This window comes from Peromyscus californicus, unplaced genomic scaffold, assembly GCF_007827085.1.
Source record: "Peromyscus californicus insignis strain IS unplaced genomic scaffold, ASM782708v3 Scaffold_10__1_contigs__length_136768540, whole genome shotgun sequence".
Taxonomy (NCBI): domain Eukaryota; kingdom Metazoa; phylum Chordata; class Mammalia; order Rodentia; family Cricetidae; genus Peromyscus; species Peromyscus californicus.
This window is the reverse complement of record NW_026294391.1, coordinates 83,557,553-83,585,253: the sequence shown is the minus strand read 5'-3', so window position 1 is coordinate 83,585,253 and position 27,701 is coordinate 83,557,553. Positions and strand designations below refer to the sequence as shown.

At 42.9% G+C, this 27,701-nt stretch overlaps 2 protein-coding genes across 2 annotated transcripts in view; one reads left to right on the top strand and one right to left on the bottom strand.

Annotated features, from left to right (window-relative positions):
• Trmt2b (tRNA methyltransferase 2 homolog B) overlaps positions 1–27,701 on the top strand; it is a 122,460-nt gene that overhangs the window by 59,651 nt on the left and 35,108 nt on the right.
• On the bottom strand, positions 134–25,704 carry Arl13a (ADP ribosylation factor like GTPase 13A). The gene is made up of 9 exons (XM_052735543.1): positions 16,687–25,704; positions 16,253–16,323; positions 10,397–10,646; positions 9,313–9,418; positions 8,652–8,839; positions 7,419–7,596; positions 7,149–7,329; positions 5,550–5,636; positions 134–5,316 (listed from the first exon to the last, which is right to left on the bottom strand). Exons 1-9 carry the CDS (start codon positions 16,743–16,745, stop codon positions 5,258–5,260), a joined length of 1,179 nt encoding a protein of 392 aa, XP_052591503.1. The 5' UTR covers positions 16,746–25,704; the 3' UTR covers positions 134–5,257.

Here is a 27,701-nt window from a genome sequence, read left to right as displayed (position 1 = left end):
TTTAACTGGGCATGTTAATTAGGTGAGCCAAAGGGGGCATTTTTTTTATTTTATAATTTAATTTAATTTTATGTATCAGCCACAGATTCCCTTGTCCTCCCCCCTCCCGCGCCCCCCCCTCACCTCCCCCCAGCCCACCCCCCATTCCCATCTCCTCCAGGGCAAAGACTCCCCTGGGGATTGAGTTCAACCTGGTAGACTCAGTCCAGGCAGGTCCAGTCCCCTCCTCCCAGGCTGAGCTAAGTGTCCCTGTATAAATAAGCCCCAGGTTCCGAACAGCCAACTCATGCACTAAGGACAGGTCCCAGTCCCACTGCCTGGGTGCCTCCCAAACAGATCAAGTTAATCAACTGTCTCACTTATCCAGAGGGCCTGATCCAGTTGGGGGCTCCTCATCTATTGGTTCATAGTTCATGTGTTTCCACTAGTTTGGCTATTTGTCCCTGTGCTTTTTCCAATCTTGCTCTCAACAATTCACGCTCATACAAACCCTCCTCTTTCTCGCCAATTGGACTCCTGGAGCTCCACCTGGGGCCTGGCCGTGGATTTCTGCATCCATTTCCCTCAGTTATTGGATGAGGTTTCTAGCACAATTAGGGTGTTTGGCCATCCCATCACCAGAGTAGGTCAGTTCGGGCTGTCTCTCGACCATTGCCAGCAGTCTATTGTGGGGGTATCTTTGTGGATTTCTGTGGGCCTCTCTAGCACTTTGCTTCTTCCTATTCTCATGTGGTCTTCATTTATCCTGGTCTCCTATTCCTTGTTCTCTCTCTCTGTTCTTGATCCAGCTGGGATCTCCCGCTCCCCTAAGCTCTCTTTCCCTCGACCCTCGCCCTTCATTAACCCCTCTCATGTCCAGGCTGTTCATGTAGATCTCATCCATTTCTCTGTCATTGGGCAATCCCTGTGCCTTTCTTGGGGTCCTGTTTTCTAGGTAACCTCCCTGGAGTTGAGTAGCAGTCTAGTCATCTTTGTTTTACATCTAGTATCCTCCTAGGAGTGAGTACATACCATGTTTGTTTTTCTGAGTCTGGGTTACCTCACTCAGGATGATTTTTTCTAGATCCATCTATTTGTCTGAAAACCTCATGATGTCATTGTTTTTCTCTGCTGAGTAATATTCCATTGTGTATATGTACCACATTTTATTTATCCATTCTTCAGTTGAAGGGCATCTAGGTTGTTTCCATGTTCTGGCTATTACAAACAATGCTGATATGAACATAGCTGAGCAAGTCCCCATGTGGTATGATTGAGCGTACCTTGGGTATATGCCCAAGAGTGCTATAGCTGGATCTTGGGGGAGATTGATTCCCAATTTTCTAAGAAAGCACCATATTGATTTCCAAAGTGGTTGTACAAGCTTGCATTCCCACCAGCAGTGGAGGAGAGTTCCCCTAGCTCTACATCCTCTCTAGCATAGCCTGTCTTCAGTGTTTTTGATCTTAGCCATTCTGACAGGTGTAAGGTGGTATCTCAGAGTCGTTTTGATTGGGAAAAGGTCTTCACCAACCCCACATCTGACAGAGGACTGATATCCAGAATATATAAAGAACTCAAGAAATTAGACATCAAAATGCCCAACAGTCCCAATTAAGAAATGGGCTATAGAACTAAACAGAGAATTCTCAACAGAGGAAGCTCAAATGGCTGAAAGACATTTAAGGAATTGCTCAACATCCCTAATCAAAGGGGGCTCTTGATTGCTGGACTTTAGTACTTCAATAGCTGGACCTTGGTGGTCAGCCTCAGGAGGAGATAGTGGCCAAATAAGGGACCTTGGTGGCTAGCTTTAGGAATGTTCTCTATGGTTTAGCAAGGAGGAAGGAACAGGGGAGGGCAAGGTCTGCCAGAGCCATGTTTGCCATGCTCGGGCCTACCAGAGCCCTTCACAGTGAGACAGCTCAGCAGGTCAAAGCATTTGCTGCTAAGCTGGACAACTGGAATTTAATCCCCACAACCCATGCAACTAAAGGAGGGAACTGACTTCTGCAAGCTGTCCTATGGCTTCCACATGCATCGGTAGCAATGTTCTCTAAATAAGGAAAGAAATGGAAAAACCAACAAATAAATAAATAAAGGAAAGGTTTATTAAGAAAAGAAAACTTCCTGAACAAAACCTGCATGAGTTGGTATGTGCCTGTAACCCCAGGATGAAAGAGGATCATGAGTTCAAGACCAACATACACACACACATATGCACACAAATAAATGTACAAAAAACCCCACCCCACTTTAGCTTCTCCTTAGGAAAAAAAATGTTGTCACTCAGAAACGCAGCCATTGCACAAAGGGAAGTGTGACAGTGTACTGTAATTCAGGATTTTTTTCTTCTTTGGAAAAAGGTCTCTTGTATCCCAGGATAACCTTAGACTTGCTTTATGGTGAATCCACCTGCCTCTACCTCCTAATTCTGGCAGTATAGGTATACACTACCATGTGCCATTTATGTGGCACTGGGGATAGAACCCAGGGTTCCGTGTGCTGGGCAAGCACTCTGCCCACTGTGCTTCATCCCCCAGTTGAAATTCACTTCTGTTAGCAGGTGTTCAACCTCAATTCTCTACCTTGCTCATATTCACAGGCCTACTTACCATACCTTTCTCTGATGGCTAAGAAAATAGTCTTGTCCAATAGACACATGCCATGAAGGAAAATGTGTGTGGATGATCAATTCTCTTTAAAAAAAAAGTGGTTTTATTGGCTGGGCGGTGGTGGCATACACCTTTAATCCCAGCACTCAGGAGGCCGGTTCAAGGCCACCCTGGTCTATGGAGTTAGTTCCAGGAGGACCTTAACTACATAGAGAAACCCTGTCTTGAAAAACCATAAAAAACAAACAAGGGGTTGGGGATTTAGCTCAGTGGTAGAGTTCTTGCCTAGCAAGCACAAGGCCCTGGGTTCGGTCCTCAGCTCCGGAAAAAAAAACAAAACAAAACCAAAAACCAAAAACCAAAACAAAAACAAAAAAACCATGGTTTATCGAATTGCAGTCTCCTGTCTTTTGTGCTGAGGATCAAGCCTGTGGCCTTGTGCATGCTAGGCTAGTGCTCTACCGCTGTGCAGCCCCAGCCCTAAAACTTCTTTAGTAGACACATTGGCTGCTTCCCCGGCTGAGACTGTTGGACTGCAGAATTCTCTCACAGGTAAAGTAAAGTAGATAGAGTGAGATTAAAATGGCCTGGGGAGGATGCAGGCGTGGACACCCAGGCGATGCAGATTTAGGGAACATTTCTGCCAGGATCTAGTCATACTATCTTGGGCATCTGTATAACCTGGGTTTGACTAGAGGTTCTGTAAAGTTCTTTCCGGTGCCACAACTAATAAGCTGAGCTTACAAGCGAATCAGAGGCCCATAAAGCATTTAAAGTGGTTCCTTTGGATATAATAAAGTAGCCTTGGTGCTGCTTGGAGTGGCATGCCCCTTTAATCCCAGCACCCTCGAAGGCAGAGACAGGTGGATTTCTGTGAGTTTGAGGCCAGCATGGTCTACATGGAGAGTTCAGGACAGCCAGGACTACACAGAGAGATGGAGGAGGAGGAAGAAGAAAGAAAAAGAAGCGAGGAGGAGGAGAAACCTCTTTCATGCAGGGTTTTAAGAAGTGTTTAGTTGAAAGGTTTGTATCTGTCAAACAGTGGGTTGACTGCCTTATACTGCTTGGCAAAGCAATCTAGAGTAAAGAGCATGGATTATGGAGTTGGATTTTTTTTTATTTATGTGCATGAGTATGTATGTGGTATATTTATCTGTGGTGCACGTGCATGTATGTGGAGCGCGGGGGCGCGGGGGGGGGGGGGGGCGGTTCATACATACAGATGCCAGAAGAAGATGCCTGGAGACTTGCTCTGCATTACTCTTTAGACTGTCTCTCACTGAACCTGGAGCTATGCAAGCGGCCAACAAGCCTCAGTGGTCCTCCTGTCTGCCCCTTAAAGTTCAGGGATTACAGGTACATGCACGTGCGTTCACATTCTGCTTTTTTACATGAGTGCTGGGATCCAAACTCAGGTCCCTATGCTTGCTCATCCAGTACTCTTATCTGCCGAGTCATCTTTATAGCCCCTGTGGACTTGGACTTTAGTTTAAAAATTCGTTCTGCTAGCTAGTGGCACACACCTTTAATCCCAGCACTTGGGAGGCAGAGGCAGGCGAATCTCTGGAGTTCAAGGCCAGCCTGGTCTACCCAGAGAAAAACCCTGTCTTGAAAGACAAACAACAACAACAACAAAACAAACAAAAACCCCAAACTGGTTCTGCTCCCTCCTGGCGGGTGCCCAGGGGCCGATTATGTAACCTCTCTGAACATCCGTCTCTGCCCCTGTGAGAGGACGATGAAGGCAGTAATATACGTAAAGCAGGCCAGCATCTGACCAAGTGGAAGTGCTCAGTCAGCTATGCCTGCTAGCACGGTGGGTGCCCTTCGGGCTGCTAACGGAATTCTCCTCACAGAGGCATGGCTACACTGCAGCATTATTTCCTGGCTGTAGCTTTCTCTTTCTAGGGGGAGTTAGGGAAAGTCATGTGTGGATCTCTCTGGCCCAAGGTAGCTTTAGCTAGGCAAGTTTGGATTCCATTCCTTGCTCTGCCTTCTACAGTATCCTCATTTGGGAAATGATGCCAGGTATAATGCCTGCCCAGGAAGGTTGCCAATAGGACAATAGATCGGAACAACTTAGCACTCTGCCAGGTATCCAGAAAGCACCTGATAAATGGGGTCCATGATGAAGGTGAGAACAACAATAACAGGAAGGGAGCACTACCGTCCCAACCACAGCCTGCTGGGAGTGGAGGGGGGGAATCTATGCATGTGTTAAGAGGGGGCAGTTACTGTTCCTGAAAGGCTAGCAAAGCAACATGGTTTCCCAGACAGTAGCTAGGTATTTAAAGCATACCTGTTTTTGGAGGTGTGGGGAAAAACAAAACAAAACAATTGAGTAGAACATCATTCTTATTTATTTTGCCAGTCCCTTTATACCTGAGAACCTTAAAGAGGAACGTGTGATTCTAAAGTAACCCTGTTCTTCTAAGGCTCAATTTCAGTTGTTCACAACATCTTATCTGTAAGCTTTTTCAGGAGCATCTCAGTACGTTTGGGAAGTTGCTGCTCTTCTTTGGTGAGGTGGACGACACCTAACTTCCTGAGCCTCCCCGTGAGTATAGGATGCATTTGCTGGCTAGCACACTGGTATGGAGAAACAATGGTTCTCAAGGGTGTGATGTTAGAATAGGTGAACTTGTACGTGGGCTGTAGAGACATTATCCAATAAAAGTCAAAGACTGAGCGTTCCTGCTGCTTCTGGAGATGTGCCCATTTACTGAAAGGTGGTAGAGGGAATGATTCTTCTGCTGCCCCTCCATTTTCTCTTTAGTAGTCTGTTAGGTTTCATCAGGGAAAGAAAACAGCCAGTTTTGCAAGTGAAGCCAAGTACAAAGTTTCTATTCTACTACTTGGGGTAGGAGGGTGCCTCCCAGTTTCCAAGGCACCCTGTGGGACACCCACCCTCCGTCCCAGCTTCAAACGTTCTTGGACTATTTAAGGAGTACTAACCGCAGGAACGGAAGGCTTTGCTACACGGATCTTCCAATAACATTTCTTCAGTGTTCCAGTTATCTACTCTCTTTTTTGGCCTACGAGCTGAGGTTATAGAAATGAAAATGAGTTTTGGTTTTGGATAAACATTTAGGGGTAGTTGCTGACATCTAGGAAGACGTGCTCTATTTTCTACTAGATTCCTTCTCCTCGGCTTTCATCCTTACTCCTTATCTGTGCCCATTTTCTCCTTAGTGGCTTTGGCCAAGGGCATGTCCCTCGATGTATGCATAACAACTCAGCCTGCGATGACATGATTATTGTCAATTGACAGTCAATATATGTCAAGTGGTGAAAGACTTTCCATGTTAGTAAATGGAAGTCATCCTTAGCACTTAATTATTTCTTGTGTATAGTGTATGTGTGTATATGTTTGTATACATGTGTATGAGGAGATCAGGGCTCAACGCTTCATGGTTTTGGATTTTTTTTGAGACAGGGTCTCTCACTGATCAACTAGGCTGGGTAGCCAATGAGCTTCAGGTGCTCCTTTCTCTACCCCCCCAACCCCGCTACAGTTACAGGTGTAGACCAATGGGTGCAGGAGATCCAAACTCAGGTCTTCATGCTGTCATGGAAGGCACACGAAGCACTGAGTCATCCCCAGGCCCCATCCTTAGCAGTGTTAATGTCTCCATAGTGTGGATGCATCCTAGGTCATTTAGCCATCCCTGTCATTGGGCATTTACATCCTTTCCAATATTTAGCTCTTGTACTGGATATTATAATTGGAATATCCTTTAGTATACTCTTTGTGTACTTCTGTAATTGTAGACAGCTAAAAAAGAGACTAGTAGTTTAAAGGGCTACCATATTTTTAAGTTCTTTTTTTAAGATTTATTTTATTTTAATGTGTATGAGTCTTTTGCCTGCATGTATATTTGTGAACCACATGTATGCCTGCAAAGGCCAGAAGAGGGCATGGGATCTCCTGAGAGTGGAGTTACAGATGATTGTGAGCCACCATGTGGTGCCAGACATGGTTCCTCTGCAAGAGGAACAAGTAATCTTAACCACTGGGCCATCTCTCTAGCCCCATTTTAAAAGTTGTTAATAATATGGAGAAAAGGAGGGGAAGAGAGAGACAGGCAGTGTACCCTACATAAAGGTTATGCCATTTTGCGCTTCCACCATTGGCAAGCATAACCTTTAAGTTACTGCTATAGCCAACTAAAGATCTTGTGTCAACTAATGCTGGGGTACCATGCTGGCCTATCGGAAGATGGTCTCTAAGCATTGTCCCATACATGTCTTTTTTTTTTTTTTTTTTTTTTTTTTTTGGTTTTTCGAGACAGGGTTTCTCTGTGTAGCTTTGCGCCTTTCCTGGAACTCACTTGGTAGTCCAGGCTGGCCTCGAACTCACAGAGATCCGCCTGGCTCTGCCTCCCGAGTGCTGGGATTAAAGGCGTGCGCCACCACCGCCCGGCACCCATACATGTCTTAACAACAAACCATAGTGTGAAAAGTGAGTTTCATTCTCAAAGTAGGAATGCTATTGTAGAAAATGAAAGGAAGGCCTATATAACTTTCCTTCTATAGCCAGTAATTCGACATTACCTTTGAAAAGATTGCCCTCGAGAGATGGAGCTGGAGTCTGCATATCGTAACATTTACTGTTGCAAGGCTTAGTGATACTCTGAGCTCCAGTCTTCCGAGAACATTCACCTTCCTCCATGATGATGTCCAGAGCAAATGTTACTGACATATTCTTTTTGGGCCTTATTCGCAGACCATCTTTCTGTATGCCCAGAAGAAGAGGGAAATTGTCATTAGTTCTCAAGAGTTCAAGTACTGGCCATGGGCAATAGCATTTAAAAAGCCACTCACCTGTAGGATTGGCTTTAGGGGCCTAGCGTCCAGTGAGCGCTGTATTAAATGCTGTCTTGATTCAAAATGCTGTCTTTTCTCAAAGTGTCTTTGCTCCACATGCTGTCTATGCTCCAGGTGTTGTCTTTTCTCAAAATGCTGTCTGTTGTCTCTGAGCATTCCCACTCTGTTCGCGAAGCTAAGTTTGAAAGAACAAGTCAGTAGTAGAGACAGACACGTTTCAAGAGTTTTCTCCTCATGTCAGTGCTGGGGACTGTCCCATGAGTGAGACAAATGCTCTGCTCCCGAGCTGGCCCAGCTGTCCAGCTTCTCGATCCAATGCAGCCGCTATCCTCTCCTTTCCATGTGCCTTTGCTCAGCGAAAGTGGCAACAGAGCAAGAGGACATTTAGGCCTTATATTTCTCAAAACCCAGATCTCATCCTGCTCTGTCTTTTCAGCATTCCTGTTCTTTCTTGTCATTCCATGATTAGGCAGATCAGAGAACTGGAGGCTGAGAATTCAGAGCAACTGTGTATTATTCACCTTTAGAATATTGTCAATAGGCTCCTTAAGGGGCACATGTTCCCTTTGTCTTCCACAAGGCAACTCAGGGAACAGAAGCCCTATTTTGGAGAAGCCCTAATGCTGATAGGTTGTGGGGGGGCATCCCACCCCCACTGTTCCCCATGGTACTCTTGAGCAGGAGCAGCAGGAAATACTAGATAGAAAGATAGCTAGAGAGAGACAGACAGAAACACAGGATAACCTCGGAAGGGCCTGGATCCTTATGCTTGGGTCCCTGACTGTCTCTGCCAAAGGGCTTTTAAAGGAATGCCAAGGGGCGGAGCAAAAGACCTCCCCCAGCACAGCCAAGTACAGACCATCCCAGACACCTGGTAACCATGCACGTGGTCAAGCCATTCCCTAATGCAGCCCTGCTGTGTAAAGCAAGTTCAGATCTCACTAGGAAACTTCTGTGGATGCCAACAATAGGTTAGCTTTACCTTTTTTTTTTTTAAAAAAAAAAACACAAACCTATATGCCACTCATCCCATGAAGTGACTGCTGAAGCTGTTCCAGAACTGGTAGTATACCTAGCAATGCCAGTGGGCACTGCCATAGCCCCACTTGGGCCATTATATTCTGAAGGACTTGCTGCCCAGAATTTAAGCACCTTTCAAAACTCACGGGTCGTGTTGAAGATTGACTCCCACTTGTATTATCAGTAAATCTAATGAAAGCAGCTCAGTACCTGTCTGATGAGCATCTTTCCCCACAGCCTCTGATGTTCTTGGAGGTTGAGATGCTCATACTGGGTGTGTGTTGTCGAGTATACAGCTCATTGTGTTTATCACCAATAGCAGCTAATAGCCAGCGCAGCCCTATAATTATTGGCTGTTGATGCCTCTTTGGGAGGTTTTTCATGGTTGAACATGGCTCCTGTAAAAAAGAAAAAAAGAAGGCCTTGGACCTGGATCCCTGGACCTTTGGGGTATAAAGGCCTGATCACTGTCATCTAAATGGCAGAGGTAGGTGTGCTGTGCCTAAACAGGTTCTCAACTTCCGAGGAGACACTCAGCATTCACATCTGAGAGAGTAGATGAAGAGCATAAAAGCTGAGGCCCTTTAATAAAATGGCTATAGTGCCTTCATTGTGTGACCCCAAACAAGTCACTGAGACCCTCGGGCCGTTTAGCCGTCTCACTTATAAAATGGGGATATTAAAGTCTCACAGAATGGCTTTGAAGGCAGAGTATAATATTTGTCACTGTCAAGTTAGAAATAATCACGGCAGATGTTGCCTGTCAGGGAGAGGAACTTTGCCCCCAAGCCAGCATATGGGGCTGATGACAGACAGGGCCCTGGTTATATTAGCCAGGGCTAGAGAAAGAAAAGGGGATGCTGACACTTACCACTCGGCACATGGACTTTGTCTCATTCACTAGCCTTTCCAGAAGTAGATATTCAATGATATCACAAGGCAAGAGGGCATCCTTCTTGTCTTGTTTGTTTGCCAGGCTAGAGCAGGGCATATAAAAGACAAGAGTGAAAACAAGGTACAGTCCAAGGGAAGGGAAAGCTGGGCATGGTGATGCACACCTTTATTCCCAGCACTTGGGAGGCAGGGGCAGGCGAATCTCTGTGAGTTCGAGGCCAACTTGGTCTACACAGTGAGACCCTGTCTCAAAAACAACAGAAAACAACACAAACAGTTTGAAAGCAAAAAGGGGGTAGGGGAACACTAACTGTAGTATAACTGCCACATATCCAGGAATTGGGCTTAAATACACACCCAATAAGATACACTAGACTGTTTCTAGCCAACTTTCAATGGAGCAGAAAAAGAGTGCAAATTGTCTAAATCCAAGATAATCCCCAGAGCTCATTTCCCACTTCCTGTCTACCACGTCTGGAACTTTAATTACAGTTGCTAATTGGGATATGAACAGGTGTGAAGTTTCACATCTCCCAAATTCTTCATACTCTAGTTGGGTTGCTAATGAGGAATCAGAGTGACGAAAGGCGGAGTTGGAAGGAGTGAGGTGTGACAGGCTACAGGAAGTATCCCCCTGAAATGAGTACCAGTTACGCAAGTCTTGAGCAACCAACCCAGGGAGGAAGGCATTGGAACTGTACATTGTACAAAATAGGGTTTGTTCTCAGCCATCATCAAATTTCCGGATCAGAGACTCAACCAGAAGAGGGCAAATTCAGGAAAAGAGTCTTCAGGAAAAGTCAGGGTTGGGGGTGGGAGATCTCGATAGTTTTTCTCCTTGATGAAGGTTCAGGACTCATTTGTATCGTTAGGTATCATGTCCCACGTGATAGTGTATAGTAGAAAGTGGCTCTTGAAACCAGTGACAAGTGAACTAGGCCTTTCTACCTCATTGAGCCTTAAAGGTCTAGCTCCCTGAGCCAAAAGGAGCCTTTAATGTTTATACCTTTCCCAAGGCACAAATTGGTAAAGGGAAGTAGGACACAAAGGCAGAAGCTTACATTAAGATGGGCTTTCCGGATACCCTTTTATCAAACATCAGGCGTGTTAAGATGATCTTCACTTCCTGTATGCGTGATATGTCACTAGAGTCCACGACGAAAACAAGCCCATGTGCCTCAGCATAGTAGCTTGGCCATTTTTCTCGGCCTTTTAGGTCTCCAGTCAGGTCATAAAGAGATACTTGATAATCATCTAGTAGAAGTGTAATCTGTGGTGGTTTCATATCACTGTGTATCTTGCTAGGAATTACTACAAATAGAAGGCGGGGAGAAACGACCACAGTGTGGCAAAATGTAGTTAGATGAGATTGTTCATCCTTGTGCAGAGCCTGCTCTCAGCAACCCCACTACAGCAGCCTGCTGCCCTGCTCAGATTCAGGGATGCATATTTCTAGTTCTCTTTTTGTTGTTGCTCTTACTATTGTTGGTTGGTTGATTTAGACAGAGTCTCACTATTGAGCCCTGATTAGCCAGGGACTCACTGTGTAGCCCTGATTAGCCTGGGACTCACTATGTACACCAAACTGGCCTCGAACTCACAGAGATCCACCTGTTTCTGCCTCCCGAGTGTCGGGATTAAAGACATGCGCCACCATGCCCAGCAAAATGCGTCTTTCTAAATCGCCACTTGTCCTGGCTTTCTGACTTCAGTCAATAAATTGAATGGTGGCCACAGTGGACCTGCTTCCTATCGAAGTCACCTCACCCTACATGTCTCCCTTTTCCTGGGCCTTCACAAACTGCCATTCTCTCCACCATTATATGCTTGGTTCATGGCTGTGGTTTTTTTTATAAAATAGCCATTTAGATCTTGTTTATTGTAGAAAAATTCCCTCACACCATCCTTAGTCTGTATAAAGTGCTTTCCACCCCCGTGTTTAGCACTATCATAACACATATTAGAGTCATAATTTCTGTTGTTTACTCAACTAAGTTATAAACTGCCATAGGAAGGTGAACTCATAATTTTATCCATTATATTCCTGAAGCTGAGCACAGAAAGAAGGTGGCACACGGGTACTCAATAAATATTTGATGAATGAATGCTGGTTCTTTCTCTTTGTATTTCACATGCACTGGTGTTTTGCTTGCATGTATGTCTATATGAGGGTGTCGGATCTCCTAGAACTGGAGTTACAGACATTTGTGAGCTGCCATGTGGGTGGTAGGAATTGAACCTGGGTCCTCTGGAAGGGCAGCCAATGCTCTTAACCGCTGAGCCATCTCGCCAGCCCTAGTTCTTTCTCTTTTACAGTTTCAAGACCCAACCACCACATTATTCAGGAAGCCTCCTCTGGCCTGCCAACCTCTCACTGTTCTCTTTTTCAGCACATTGTTGAAGTAGCCATTGACCTATTTTTGTGCTTGCCCATTGCCTTACAGTAGGGGTTCAGGAAGTTCTTACAATGTCTGTTATTATGAATGAGGACATGAAGTGTCTCTTGTGTGTCTGTTCCAAGAAGCTATGCCAGATGTGGGCACATTTCCCATGTAAACGCTTTGCCCAGAACATAATATCCTGTAAGGAACTAGAAGCCTCATTCAGCTCTGAACAGAAATGCATTTTACAACAAGAGTCTTTATATGCTTCACAGTTTGTTGAACTGATGGTCATGAGCTAAGTTTCTGCTTACATTATTACTTAGTAACTTCATCGATTTCTGACACTAGGAGTACTCAGACTAGAATCAGTAATTTCTTATTTGTAGTAGTAGATATGTCTATGACATTTTCTATAGGATTGCCAAAATAAATCATTAGGCTAAATTACTACTAGATTTTTAGAAATGCTTGTTTATATACACTTATGAATATACACATATATGGCAACTATACTTTAATGTGGTTTTATAACATTTCTACTATTTTCAAGTTACAGCTTTTTAATTATAGCTTTCAGAAAGCATATACATTTCAGTCACAACTTTGATATATTTGCTATTGAAATTGCACTACTTGAAAACATACATACAAGTAGCATTATACAGACTGAGCAGGTTGTACTTATGTATTTAGGAATATATATATATGTATATATGTATGATATATACATATATATGTATATAATAACAATTAAGGAAAAATAGTCCATGAATTTGAAAGAGAGCAAAGAAGGGCATATGGAAGGGTTTGGAGGGAGGAAAATGAGGGCAAAATGATGTAATTATAACCTCAAAAAATAAACAGAGGAAAAAGAAGAGGTGAATGGGTTAAAACTCCAAAGGATAATTTTAAAATATTGTTTTCTGTGTCTAAGCAAGCCTTGTTATTCTTTCCTGTCAGACATAACCATTCCCCTGTTTTGTTTTGTTCTTCTTCTTTTTACTTAAAACTAATTTCTTCAATAATTCGGTCTGTTGATGATGACACTAGATGCTAGCTAGACACTACAAGAAGTAGTTCCTTGTAAATTTGCATTTATCTTTTCTCTTAATTTATAAATACCCTGAAGGCAAGTTCCAACTCTCATTCATCTCTATATTCCTGGCTAAGTGTTTCATGAAGTATGGTTTGGGAGTAGTGTGCTTCAGAGTTTCATGGATGTACTTATTAACCCTACCCTGGACCAAATGACTCAAGATCTCAGGATCTCTAAGCTTGGGATGGAAGCATCTGTACCATTTGTAACAAAGTGGCTATGGTTAGGATGATCCTGATGTGATTCTTCTGCACTTTAAAGCTTGCCAATCACTACTCCTGAGAGCTCTGAAACTTGGGTGTGGTTGTGTCTCAGCATCACCTGATGAGAATGAGGCGCATGGGCTCTCACTAAACTGAAATATGGGAGCTTCCTGATGCTGGCTTAAGAGGTTGCTAGGCTTCCCAGGTGACTTTGATCACTGCCTCATTGTTCTCTAACTTTATCTTCCCAGGCTTTTAAAAACCTGTGGTACTAGTCTTCATTTTCTGACACTTGGATTACATAGTGTTGCTCAAGCATTATGTTGTTTTGAAAGCACCCAGGTTGAGCCTGGAGAAATGGCTCAGCGGTTAAGAGCACTTGCTGCTCTTCTAGATGGATTCGGGTTCCTGCACCCTCATGGTAGCTCAAACCTGTCTGTAGTTTCAGTTCCAGGGTATCTAATCCCCTCTTCTGGCCTCTGTAGGCACTGCATGCCATGTACATGGTACACATACATACATGCAGGCAAAACACTCATACATATGAAATAAATAACTTTTTAAAAAATATCCAGGTGATTGGAATATATAGTCAGATTTGAGAGTCACAGATCTCAATATTCTTATGTTGTGGAATATTATTTTAAGATGCGTTATATTTGTTTATGCTGTGGAACATTTGTTTTAAGGATGCAAAAATGTTTTGTGTTGCATTTGTTTAACTCCGTGAAGCTGTGTTACTTTGCCTGTCTAAAACACCTGATGGTCTAATAAAGAGCTGAACATCCAATAGCTAGGCAGCTGCTGGATAGGCAGGACTGGCAGGCAGAGAGAATAAATAGAAGGAGAAATCTGGGAGGAGAGGATCAAAGAGCAAGAGAAGGAGAGAGGACACCAGGGGCCAGCCACCCAGCCACCCAGCCAGGCACGGAGTAAGAGTGAAAGTAAGATATATGGAAGTAAGAAAAGGAAAAAGCTTAGAGGCAAAAGGTAGCTGGTATAATTTAAGAAATGCTGTCTAGAAATAAGCCAAGCTAAGGCTGGGCATTTATAAGTAATAATGAGCCTCCATGTGATTTATTTGGGAGTTGGATGGTGTGCCCTCAAAAAAGCCAAAGAGTGAAAAGAGTAAATCAACAACATTCTTATTTAGGGCACCTGTCTGTGCTCATACTTAGTCTTGTCCTGTCCTATGTGACCATGGCATGCAAAATAGTTCTAGTGAATGGTATCATCAATAATGATGGCTTGTATGCCAAACTGTTTTGTAGCTGGTGTCTTTAAATGTCCATACAGGTTGCTATCTGCAGACTGGAATGTATTTCCTTGACAGTTATCTGTTTGTGACATTCATCTTTGAAAAACATAGGAACAGGAGACGTGAGCTATTCAATTTGGGAGTACATAGAAACCTACTAGATTGACTTTAAGTGGACCTGCATGAACAGAGGTGGCCCGAGACATTCTTCAGAATGACATCAGTGCCTATTAGAATATCTCTGTGAATGAAGTCACTACCATAAACCAATGCATTTATGAACCAGCCCCAAGTTATTCACTGAGCACAAGGCAAGTTATGCACTAACGAACTGCATCCACTCCGCTCCAGGAGTCAGAATGGGAAACAGACACGTGTCTCAGACGAATAGCTTGTGCTTAATTTCAGATGAGTGCTTCCCACAGTTGACTGGCCATCAGAAACATCTGGGGAGTTCTCATGCTGTGGCTTCCCAGGCCCCACCCAGACTGAATGGGAATCCAGGGCTGAGGCAGCTGGAGCTCTAGTAAACTATCCCTATTCTTGTCAGTAATCTTGTGACTTGTCTTGCCTGGTTGTGGACTTTCCTGTCACTGTTTGCCTTTGATCATCTCTGCCTAGCAGTATTGGGAGATGTAAGGAGTGAAGTGTGCCGCATCTAACGGGGCATGCCAGGCTGAAGTGTTGGCAAAAATGCACTTGGAGGGTCTACTGGGGCTGAGGGAGAAGAAGTTCTGAAGAGGCAACATGTAGTCTCAGGGGAATGGTGGAGAACTTTCATTCCAGGAGTAATTATTGAAGATGTTAACAGCAGAGACTCAGTGAGCAAAACATCCATGTCTTCTCATGGGGTTCCTGAGTTAGTGGTGGATTTGGGATTGTGCAAGGCTCTTGGGATAGTGGATGCTGGAGGGTGTGAGCAAGGAATGTGGTGCAGGGAATAAAGGAGGGCTTTCCAGTGGCCACATTATGAACTGAGGGGCTTGGTTATGTGGATGGCAGAGGAGCTAAAATGCAGTCATTGTGAAGTGCGGTGCTGTGGTGGAGGAATGGCAGAGCCTTTGCTTTTGTTGTGTCAGAGTACAGTAAGTGAAGAAGTGAAATGAAGCTGGAGGAAGAGTCAGAGGCACAAACAGGACTTGGTGTGCTGCTAAGATGGATAAGTTTTACTTCAAAAACAATCTGGCTATATGGGGACATGCTGTGCAAGGGAGTGTCATGATTTGATTTTTGCATCTCTCCGATAATTAGAGGAATGAGTAGAAATAACCAGATCGGCCAAAGTTCACTGTTGTTGAAGGAAACTGAAGAAACCCCCAATAGACCATGGGTACAGGTGTCAGGGTGACCATTTCCTCTACTTTGCTGAGGGTTGTCACGTTCTATAAAACTCAATCATGTCATGACACTCCTATATTGATTCAATAAACATTGATGATGGGCCAGACTCTGTGTTGACTTCTGGTTGATTAACAGGTAGTTGGAGCTTCACAACAAGTGTAGCAGCTTCCTACAATGCTATGTGACTGATTCTGGAAACATCGAGGGACTGGAGATGTGGTACTGTACTTGACCTGAACATTTCTCAAGCTCTAACTTTCAGTATCACCTGTCATGGAGTTTTGCGTTAGTACACTTCTTTATTACTCCACACTTGTCTCTTGTCTAGACCAAATTACACATGAATTGAGCTCTGAAAGTAGACAGCATTTCAAAGACACTATGCTTCAAAATTGACTACAGTGTTTTACATAACTTAAAGGCCATTCGTATGGACATCATGTGAGGACTTTCCATGAGGACATCTTATAAAGGGAGCAGGTGACAGACACTTTATAAGCAGTTTGTTAGTGCCCAATGAGGAGACTGAGATATTTATCTTTACAAGAGAGAATCTGAGGGCCAGGAAGTAAGGCTAAGGTGGAATGACTATTTCCGGGAGACCCACACCAGAAACTAATGCTCTTTGTTCTCACATCTTTGAAAGACCTCCATAAGATGACTTTTGCCTGAGTTGTCCAAGCCAACGACAATGATAGTCACATTCCTGGGAGAGGAAAAGAAAAATTAGTCAAAGCCACGAACCTCTCAATGCTTAGACTAAGAATTCTATTCTCTCTCCGTGTTTGAAGCTTAGCCTTCAATAGTCTTAACTCATGTATCATAAAAAGCCCCACCACAGTGGCAGGAGTGGTGTGGCTACCCTTCCCAAATCCTCCAAGGATGCATTCCCCCCTCTGACACCTTCCGTTTCTAGAATGATCACCCTCTCTCAACTCTGTTCCCAATCTTGCACTTGCTGTCTGATTACCTCCCAGATGTGTTGTGGCCATTTGTCCCTCGTAGAACTTGAGGCAGATACTTGGGAAGTCATTCCAAATTGGGTATGGAAAAGTAGCTGGAAACTTACCTTTGTTTTACTTCTGTGACCTTTTGACGAGACCAGCAGGCAGTCAAAAGTCGGAACATGATTCAGCTTGCTTCTTAAATATTAAGGAACAAAAATAAATGACAAATCACATCGATTGTGAATTAAGTCAGTTTGTCGTACAGCTGCTGATAAATAGAAAGTCTGTGACTGTTGGAATTCCATTGTATCCTTCAACCCAGCCTAACTTGTAAATGCCACAGAGGAGAGGCTGGCTACCCTGAGCTCCAATGACAGTTTTGTGGTAATATGTACTTTCCTACAAAATAGAGTGACTTGTCACCAAAGCAACCCAACACACAGACACAACCAGATAGACCCTATCTATCCCTTTAGCTATAGTTTGTTACTACTAGGAATATCTTCATTCAGTCTTGAGGAAAGATGTGATGATTCATTGGAGAAGAAGCAGCTTAGTGTAAAGAACCATTGGAAGATTCATTCTGAATAACTTCTCCATTGGGCTTGGTTCTGTTACTGCCTCAGCTTCAGAAGTAGAGGTATTGGTGATCCACTTTTCATAGATTTTATCCAGTTCCTAGGGTCTGTAAGGGACCTCAGATATCACCTACAGTAGACTAATAGATATTAAACAGCAATCCAGGTGCCCACTGCCAAAGATTCCAAGGGAGTTAAATGTTTCTCAAGTGACTTTAATGTGCAGCCTGGTTTGAAAGTGATTGCCTAAGTAAAAGATAATTTAGGCAACTGGTTCCATGTTGTAGCATGTATGAATCCTTAAATTTTTTTGAGATAGGTCTTACTTCATAGTTCTTGCTGACCTGGAACTTGCTATATAGACCAGGCTGGCATTGAACTCACAGAGATCAGCCTGCTTCTGCCTTCTGAATGCTTGGATTAAAGGCATGAGTAACCACCCTTGGCTTCATTCATTTTTGTGACTGAAAATTGTAGGTCTATCACATTCATTCACTCATCCACTGATGGACATTTGGATTGTTGCTACTTATTGACTTAGCGCTAACACTGCTGTAAATGTGTGTGTAAATGTGTGGATATGTGTTCATTTCTTTTGGGTATATTCGTGGGAGTGATTTCTGTGTTATATGCTGTATCTGTGTATACATTCAAAGAACTGCTGGATTGTTTTGCAAAGTAGCCGTAAAATTTCCCCCTGATACCAGGAAGTGCTAGAGAGTATTTCCTCCACATGTGCAACTAAAGCTTATTGCTGTCTTGGTGTTTGTAGCTATCCTAGGAAGCATGAAATGAGGTCTCAGTATGATTTTGACTTACATTTTTCTACTAGTTCATTTTGTTGATGCCCAGAGTTGTAGGAAGAAGCAGTAGGGTTAAGCAAAGATGTCATTTTGGACCTATATGGGCCTTGCCTCACTGTTCATTGAGGAGTTTGTATGCCAGTTATTAATGGATGACTTAGCATTGTTCTGCATGGTCATCCAGTCATCCCCTGTTTTGGAGCATTGTTATTTTCAGAGACTCACATTTTATAGCTTGTCTTCGAGTACAGTTCACTGTTTAGGAAATTGGCTTCCCTAAAGATCTACTGGAGAATGGCTTGCATCAGACAAAAAAAGAAGCCATATATATGGCCTGTTATCAAAACAACACCCTTACTCTAGTCTTGCTCATGAAGCTAATAAGACCCAGAGCCTGAAAGGACAGAACCTAGTTGTCTTGATTCCCTGATGGCTGTCTCCCTTTGAGATAAGGTTGGTAATATCTTCATGTCAATTTACTTTTTAGTACATTTATTAGTGTACATTAATTGTACACAATAATGAGTTTCATTAGCATACTTTAGAATATGTAAATAATATACTTTGATTTTACTCATCCACCATGACCCTTTTCTCTCTTCCCCTCACCTTTCCCACTTTCATTAATAAAAGAAAATCTGGATTGCCATTCTTATACCTTAATCATTTTCAGAGCTTCTTAGCTTGACCTTAGTCTCTGTTTGTCCAGTTTGGCACTGTACAAGTTCTTCCTTTCTGAGGGAAGAAGGGTAGGTGGGATGACCACAATTCAAAGCTAGGCAGTATGGCTTCAGAGTATTGAATCTGACAGGCTGTGTGTGAGAGACCCAAGCTATTAGACAATTATGGATGCTATTATGTCCAGTGCCTCCTCTACATAGCCTGGAGTGAAATCACCTAAAGTTAAGCTTATAAATTCCCATAAAGTGAAGAGATCTGTGTATTTGGCTTACCTTGAGATGGTTAATTATTTATCTGATAACAAGTTGAGTTTTGGGCTGAAAAATGTTAACTGTGTTGAGTTTCAGAAAGATTTGTTGAGCTTTTTAGCCTTCTGGATAGATTAATACAGCCCACTTGTCCACTTAAAGGGTAGGCAATGTTCTAACAATAGCTTGTCAAGGTTCTAGCATATCCGTGGTAACCACTTCTTCGTTCTTAGGAACCAAACACATCCCCTTTTCTTGTGTGATTACAGATAATTACCAAATGAATTTTTATTCATTATAGGTTTCCTTTTAAAAGTACGTATAGAATTCACTGGGCTTCTTTAAGTACTTTGTTCATATTAACTCATTTAATCTTCATTGCAACATGACGAAGAAAGGGCCGTCATTCCTACTGTTAAGAGATGAGGCTCACACAGAGCTTAGGGAGATTGACAAAGGCTCTCCAGCCAGTGGTAAGGCTAAAACTCAAACCTAGGCAGTCTGGCTTCCTAGTCTGTGTATTAGGTTAGGTATTCCACAGATTGTGTGAGACTCAAGGTTCTAGAGGGGCTGCCTCTGCTCTGGGCCTCTATTTCATCTGTCCATACTTTTCCATACTTAGTCTTCCTTAGTGTGCTGGCTAGTTTTATGTCAATTTGACACAAACTAGAGTCATCAGAAAGGAGGGGACCTGAATTGAGAAAATGCCTCCATAAGATCCAGTTGTAGGGCATTTTCTTAATTAGTTATTGATGGGAAGGGCCCAGCCCACTGTGGGTGGGGTCATCCCTGGGCTGGTGGTCCTGGGTTCTGTAAGAAAGCAGGCTGAGCAAGCTATGAGAAGCAAGCTATAAGCAACACTCCTCCATGGTCTCTACATAAGCTCTTGCCTTGAAGTTCCTGCCCTGTTTGAGTTCCTGTTCTGACTTTCTTCAATGATGAACAGTGATATGGAAGTATAAGCCAATAAAGCCTTTTTTCCCCCAAGTTGTTTTGGTCGTGGTGTTTGATTACGCCTGATATCTAGAGGTCTATCTATTGCTTGATGTTTTAGAACTAAAGATCTATGGTTATAGTCACTTTGGCTTGAGGCTGTGGTGGTTTGAATAAGAAATGTCCTTCACAATACCACAGCTAGATACCACATGCTAGCAAATAACAATCCCAGTACTAGGAATGGGTTAGTTCTTTTTGAGTTGTTGGCCAGTGGGGTATCATAGATCTCCACACATTACAGGCTATGCCAACACTCCATAATTTGATTATAAGACTCTATTGCCGGGACTGGAGAGATGGCTCAGTGGTTAAAATCATGTTCTTGTAGAGGACCCAGGTTCAGTCCCAAGTATTAACTTGGTGGCTCACAACCATTTGTAACTCCAGTTCCAGGTGATCTAACACCCTCTTCTGGCCTCCCTGGGCACCAGGCCCACATATGCAAGCAAAGCACATATAAAAATCTTTAATAGATATTTTTAAAGACTCTCCTAGTAAAGATACCACATACCTGAGTGATGGAATATGGAGAAATCAAGCTGACCTGGAAGCTTCATCCCTACTAGATAGCTTCCATAGTACTGGAAGGTACCTTGTATGCTACTGGAGGAGAAAAGTCATCAGTCTTATATAGCTGCAAACATGGTACAAATGATATGGGAGTATCCAATCACTCTCTGAATTTCAGGCCCAGGCCATGAGATGGGACCTATACTTGGTACCATTATCAGAGCTAAGAACCTGTTTCTAGATAGGCCATAGGCTCTAGGGGAGAACCAACTACCATTAGTTCGTTAAAAGGACACAGTATTAAAGCAACTCCTAATGACCTTCATCAAAGAATATTCTTAGAAAAGACAGTAGTTAATAGAGACCCACAAACGGGTCAACATTCAGAGAACAAGAGATTGCAGAGTGCTTAGCTCTAGATGTGACATCTGTAACACACTCCTCCCTCCATGGAAGCTTCATGGAAGAGGGTGTGGAAAGACTGTAAGAGCCAGAGGCAGTGAATGAGTACAAGGAGACAACCTTTTCCAAACACGACAGAGCAGTTGCATGTCTGAACTTAACAGCAATTTTGACAGCACGTACAGACCTGTGAAATCTCAAGTCGGACAAAATCCCAGCATGGCGTGGAAGAGGTGGGTTTGTTTACTGCAAGAAGAATCAAATGACCAAAATAGATTGTATTATCCAAGTCTTGATTTAAAGTAATTTAAAGAAACATCCCCCAGTAACTCATGGATTTTGAACAGTAGGTGGCACTGTTTGGGGAGGTTATGGAACCTTTAGGAGGTGGCGCCTTTCTGGGGGAAGTACTCACTGGGGACAGGCTTTGAAGGCTTATAGCCTCCTCCCACTTACTGTTCTCTCTCTGCTTTGTGTGTGTGTGGAAGAGCATGTGGTCTCTGCTTTCTGCTCTTGCTGTCACGCCATGCATTCCCTGCTTTCACGGAGTCTTTACCTCTGGAAGCATTAGCTAAAATAAACCTTTTCTTCTTCAAGTTGCTTTTAGTTATGGCAGTTTACCACAGCAACAGAAAATTGATACAGAGAGTTATTGCTCTGGGCTTTCGATACCCGCGGTCCTGGCAAATGGCAGCGATTGTATTCATTTGATTCCAGCAGCAGTTAGTGTCACCAGACAGTAACGAGGAGCAGCAGCAGCTGGTACTTTCATGTTATAGCTTTTATACAGGCTTCAGGAGCTGGGCTCGCCCCTCGGGGTGAGAGTGCCAAGGGTTACAGCTCTTAGACCTGCAGTGTCAGGGTCCCCAAGCCATGGGCAGCTTCAGGTTTTACAGCTCTCCATGGCTCTTGTCTTCTCTATTGCTTCCGCTCCCCGTTATCTCTACTCTAGCCATACTCTTCAGCTCTTCATCTGCCATGTAGTTTCTACTGCGCCTGTGCTTGCTGCTGCTAGCAGGGCAGTGGCTTTTGCCACCTTCACTACTATTGCTGCCTTCCTTTCTTTGTGTTTACCAACACAGCTCAGTATATTAATGATAAAGGGCAAAGGGAGAGTTGTGAGAAGTCTTTTAATTTGGTCTCAGTGCTACAACACAGCATAACAGGGTATCTACCAGAGAGGTCATGAAGTGAACCCAACAGCTTGCTTATATAATCAGAAATGGGTGTAGCTGTGGCAAAGGTTCTATTGTGAGCACAGTAGACCCCCATGCCTATGAAGGACCGTGCTTGACCCAAGAATAACAACTCATTCAAGTGAAGGCGTGTGCTTGTACCAATCATGGCATGGTCCCTCAAGCAAATGAGAGATAGCATTTGCACTAATCAAAGCAGCTCCTGATGTAAATGAGGACTTTTATTTGCACAGATCATGGCATAGTTCCTTGCACTCCTTCCATGCAAATGAGGGAACACACTTGCAGCAAAAATAGTAGTCATTCAAATTAAGATCTGTGTTTGTCCAATCATGGCAGGGTCTTCCATGGAAATGGAGGATCACATTTCTATCCATCACAATAGTCCCTGCTGGAGTTGACGATGTTTGTACCAATCATGGTAGCCCATGCAAATGAAGAATTCTATTTGTCCCAATCCTAGCATACATTTCCTTGATATCAGAAAATGTTGACCAGGCTTGGACATGGTGTTGCATGCCTTTCATCCTAGCACTTGGGAGGCAAAAGGCAAATCTGTAAGTTTGAGAACAACCTGGTCTACATAGTGAGATCCAAGCAAGCCAGGGTGAAAATTGTATAGTTGAGACCCTGTCTCAAAAAATTGTTGAACATTTTTTGTATATGTATTGGTCATTTGTACTTCTTTCAAGAACTATCTATTTAGTTCATTTGCCCATTATTTGTTACTTTGGTGTTTAATATTTTTTTAGTTCATTATCTATTCTGAATATTTATCCCCTCAGATGAATATAAAGTGGTAATGTAGACTAAATTATGAAGTCAAAAATAAATATGAGGGCTGGAGAGATGGCTCAGAGGTTAAGAGCACCTGAGTTCAATTCCCAGCAACCACATGGTGGCTCACAACTATCTGTAATGAGATCTGGTGCCCTCTTCTGGCCTGCAGGAATGCATGCAGGCAGAACACTGTATACATAATAAATAAACAAATCTTTAAAAACAATATGAAATAAAGGGGCAAGGGAAGAGAAAAAAGAAAGAATCGAGGCCAAAGATAAAGAAGGCCTGCAAGATGGCTGAGTGGGTAAAGGTGTCTGCTGCCAAGTCTGAGAACCTGAGTTCAACCGCCACAACCCACATGGTGGAAGGTGAGAACCAGCTGTAGCATGCTGTGTCCCCCACCCTCCTCCAAAACTGTAATTTAAAAGAAGAAACTGGAAGAGGGGGAGAAGGAATTGTGGGAGCCAGAGGGGTTGAGGAGGACACTGGGAGAACACTGCCCGTGGAATCAAGTAAGCAGGGCACACGGGCTCCCCGAGAGTGAGGTGGCAACCACAGAGCCTGAGGTGGCAACCACAGAGTCTGCATGGGTCTGTTCTAGGTCCTCTGCATCTGTGTTGTGGTTGTTTAGCTTGGGGGTTTTGTGGGACTCCTGACATTGGGAGTTGGGGTGTCTCTGACTCTTTTTCCTGCTCTCGGGACCATTATCATTCTCCTGGGTTTCCTCGCTCAGCCTCGATGTGAAGGTTTGTGCCTTTGTACAAACCTTTGTATCTGTTTGTGCCATGTTAGGTTGATGTCCCTGGGAGGCCTGCTCTTTTCTGAAGTGAAACGGAGGAGCAGTGGATCTGGGGGAGACGGGAGGGGAAGCCGCAGTCGGGATGTAATGTATGAGAGAAGAATAAATGAGAAAAAAAGAAGAAAAATAATGTGAGGAAGAGGAAAACATGAAAATTGTTTAAAAGTCCAGTTAGAAAATAAAGATAATTATGTGAATAAATTAGAGAAATGTAAGAAGAGTGATAAAAAAATAAAAAATGAGAAAAAGTCAACTTGTGGAGGATTTATTTTGGCTCACCGATTCAGCAAATACAGTCTGCCGTGGTGAGAAAACCATCAGTGCCTTGCATTGTGTTGGCAGTCAGAAACAGACGGTGATAACAGGGATGCTCGCTAGGCTTGGTCCCTTTTCTTTCAGTCTTGGATCCCTGCACATGGGCTTACGCTACCCATACACAGGTGAGCCTCCTCCTGTCTGTCGAGGCTCTGGCAAAGCCTTCACAGGCATTCCCAGCTCTAGTGCTCCAGGATGAAAAAAGCCATGCAGTGGATTTCGTTTCTAGCACCGTTGTGCCATGCAGCCCACGTCACTGTCAGACCAAATCACTCCACCGTATTGAAAGCTTGTGACAAGCATGGGTGTTTGTTCTGGCTGGAACTGTCAACCTGATGTTTGTTACAAAGGCTGCCTGACTGACTTTGTGCTGAAGATTTGGTTTCCTCTCCCCAAGAAGTGCTGGGATTGGAGCTGTGAGATATTTCCACTTTGCTCTTTATCTCCTTTCACTTTCTCCATGCATTTTAGCTGTCTGGTCTCCTCATTCTGGATTCTGTATGTTCTTTTTTCTTTATGTCCTTGATATAGTCTCCTTTGTTATCCAGACTCTTCTCATTCATAGAATCAAATGGAGGAAACATCTCATTTTCCCCATTCACACAAGGAAGATACTCTATTATTTATCTTCTTATACATTCATGATAAATTGCTATGGAATATAAGGACAATAAATAACCTTGGAAGAAGCCATCTTTTTTTTTTCCAGAGCTGAGGACTGAACCCAGGGCCTTGCGCTTGTTAGGCAAGCACTCTACCACTGAGCTAAATCCCCAACCCCAATAAATATCCTTAAACCCAAGCATTATAGTGGATTCAAAATAGGCATGATTTCAAAATCATAATTATCTTTGCATCTTTTCTCATGGCTTACCCAGCAGCTGATTGTTTCACCCAAACAATAATAAAATCTGAACACGCTAAACTCATAATTTTTTTATTTTCCAACTTTTGTGCATGTTAATAAAATAAGTTCAGCATTTAAACATATACAGACATGTGCCATTAGTTCATTTTCCTGTTCATTTATTACAGTGGATTTACTATAGCCTAGCTAAGAAACACTTGAAACACAAAGTCAACTGATACCAATCTACTTTATTCTATGTAATGAATATAAATTTATATTGTATTCGAATCTTATAATTTATTCAAATGTTTTTGTTAATATAGGCAATTAGTGCAAAGATTTTGAAATGTTCTTTGAAAGCTTATAAAATGTAGCAAATTTCTAATTTACCATCTTACCTTGGGACTAGACCCTTGAACCATTTTAAGAATTCCACTTTGGAGTGAGATATATTGATTCATGTTGGTAATTGTAGCACTCAGGAGGCTCAGTGTTCAAGAACAGCCTTGGCTACATAGCTAGACTGCCTCAAAAAGAGAGAGAGAGAAAAAAAAAGAATTCCACTGTAATCTCACTGTGCTGGCTAGTTTTATGTCAACTTGAAACATGCTAGAGTCATTTGGGAAGAACGATTCTCAATTAAGAAAATGCCTTCATTTAACCAGAGGCTTTTCTCTGTCCCACCCTGTCCTGCAGCTGTTTAATTATAAATTAATTATAAATGTTTGGCTGATGGCTCAGGCTTATTACTAGTTAGCTCTTACATTTAAATCAACCCATATTTCTTATCTGGTTCATGGCTTGTTACTTCATTTCTCTATGTCTTGCTTCCTCAGCAACTGGCTGGTGCTCCTGACTCTGCCCTTCCTCTTCCTAGAATTCTCCTCGTCTGGCTGTCACACTCAATCTCTTCCTGACCAGCTGTCAGTCAATCAGCTTTACTATTAACAATAAACATAATCCACGACACCTTCATAAGGTAGGGGTCTTACAGGCAAGTCTGCTGAGTGTTTTCTTGATTAATGATTGATGTGGACTGCTACTCTTGGGCAGGTGATCCTGGATGGTATAAGAATTCAGGCTGAACAAACCATGGGGAGCAAGCTTCAGCTCCTGCCTCCAGGTTTGTGCCTTGAGTTCCTGCTCTGACTTCCTCCAATGATGGGATGTGATATGGAAGTGTGAGTGGATATAAACCCTTTCCTCTCCAAGTTGCTTTGGACATGGTCTTCATCATAGCAATAGAAAAGTAACCAAGACACTTCCCTACTCAGGAGGTTGTGATCAAGGAGTGTGACTTTGAAGCCAGCCTGGGCAAAATAGTGAGACCCTGCCTCAAAAAGAAAAATACTCTATTGTGATTTTATATTTATAGGATTTAAATGTGTTTTTTAAAAAAAGATTTTATATTATTTTTAGTTATGTGGATGTATGTGTGTTTGTGGGGGGTGGCAGGGGTGTTGGGGAGAGAGAATGTGCATATGAGTCCAGGTACCCAAAAAAGTCAGAAGAGGGTGTCAGATCCTCTGGAGCTGGTGTTACAGGTGGTTGTAAGCAACCCAACATGGTGCTGGGAGTGGAACTAGACTCGACTGCAAAAGCAGCACACAGCTAAGCCACCTTTCTAACCCTTGGAGAGATGTTTTAGTGTTCTGATTATTACATGATAACATCAATGTACTATCACAGTCTGCTTGTATCAACATTTTTACATGGGAACATTTTGGTCATTCATTTTTAAATGCTTTTCAGCTCCACAGTCTTTCACCCCATTTAGTCCTCCTTTCCCTTTTCCTGATGTGAAGTGGATGTGGATGTGGATGTGGATGTGGATGTGGATGTGGATGTGGATGTGGATGTGGATGTGGATGTGGATGTGGATGGGATGGGATGGGATGGGATGGGATGGGATGGGATGGGATGGGAGTGTATAGGCCAATCTCAGGTGTTCCTCAGCTGCCACCCACCTTATTTCTGGAGGTCTTTCACTATGCCTAGAACTCATTGATTAGTCTAGGCTAGCTAGCCAGTGAGCCCCATGGAACCTCCCGTCTCTGACTCCTCGGCTTTGGGGTTGCAGGGGCTGATCACCATCACACCTGTCTTTTTCACGTGTGTTCTGGGATTGAAATCAAGTCCTCTTGTGTAGAAGCACTTTGTTAACTAAGCTGTTACCCCGGCCCCTCTTTTCTTTTGGAACGCCAATCGTATGACTGTTACTTCCTTTATTTGTTGTCTCACAGGACAGGATTTTATTTATTTATTTAATGGTAGTTTCTTTTTTAGTCTCCCTTCTTATTCAGATTTGATAATTTATATTGATTTGTTGCAAGTTCAGTGATTTATTCTTCTATAGACAATGAGTTTTACATTCTTATCATATTTTTAATTGTAAAATTTCTATTTGGCTTTTTTAATATCTTCTATCTCTGCTGAGATTTTTCTTTCGTTTTCTTTTCTTTTTCTTTTTCTCTTTCTTTTTGAGACAGGGTCTCACTATATATCTTTGGCTGTCCTGGAACTCACTATGTAGACCAGGCTGACCTTGAACTCACAGAAGTCCACCTGCCTCTGCCTCCTGAGTGCTGGGATTAATGGTGTGCAAGGCCATGCCTGGCTAATTTTTTCATTTTTTATACATTTAATTGATTTTTAACATTTTTTTTCAATACAGGGTTTCTCTATGTAGCTTTGGATCCTATCCTGGAACTCACTTTGTAGACCATTCTGGCTTTGAATACACAGAGATTCACCTGCCTCTGCATCCCGAGTGTTGGGATTAAAGGCATGTGCCACCACACCCGGCTGATGGTTAACATTTTCATATGTATGCTTTTAAATTGTCAACAGATAATTCTAGCATCTGTGTCATCTCAGTGTTGACATTGATTTCCTTTTCTCATGAAAGTTGAGATTTACGTGCCTTTTTATATAGTGAGTGTTTTCTGTTGCATTTTGGATGTTTGGAGGTATTGT

Coding starts and splice junctions, on each gene's coding strand:
- Arl13a (XM_052735543.1), bottom strand. CDS start 16,745: ATGTTCCGACTTTTGACTGCCTGCTGGTCTCGTCAAAAGGTCACAGAA. Junction 7,597..8,651: donor GAAAGATGCTCATCAGACAG/GTACTGAGCTGC, acceptor TTTCAAACTTAG/CTTCGCGAACAGAGTGGGAA. Junction 5,637..7,148: donor CGAGGGCAATCTTTTCAAAG/GTAATGTCGAAT, acceptor CTATAACCTCAG/CTCGTAGGCCAAAAAAGAGA.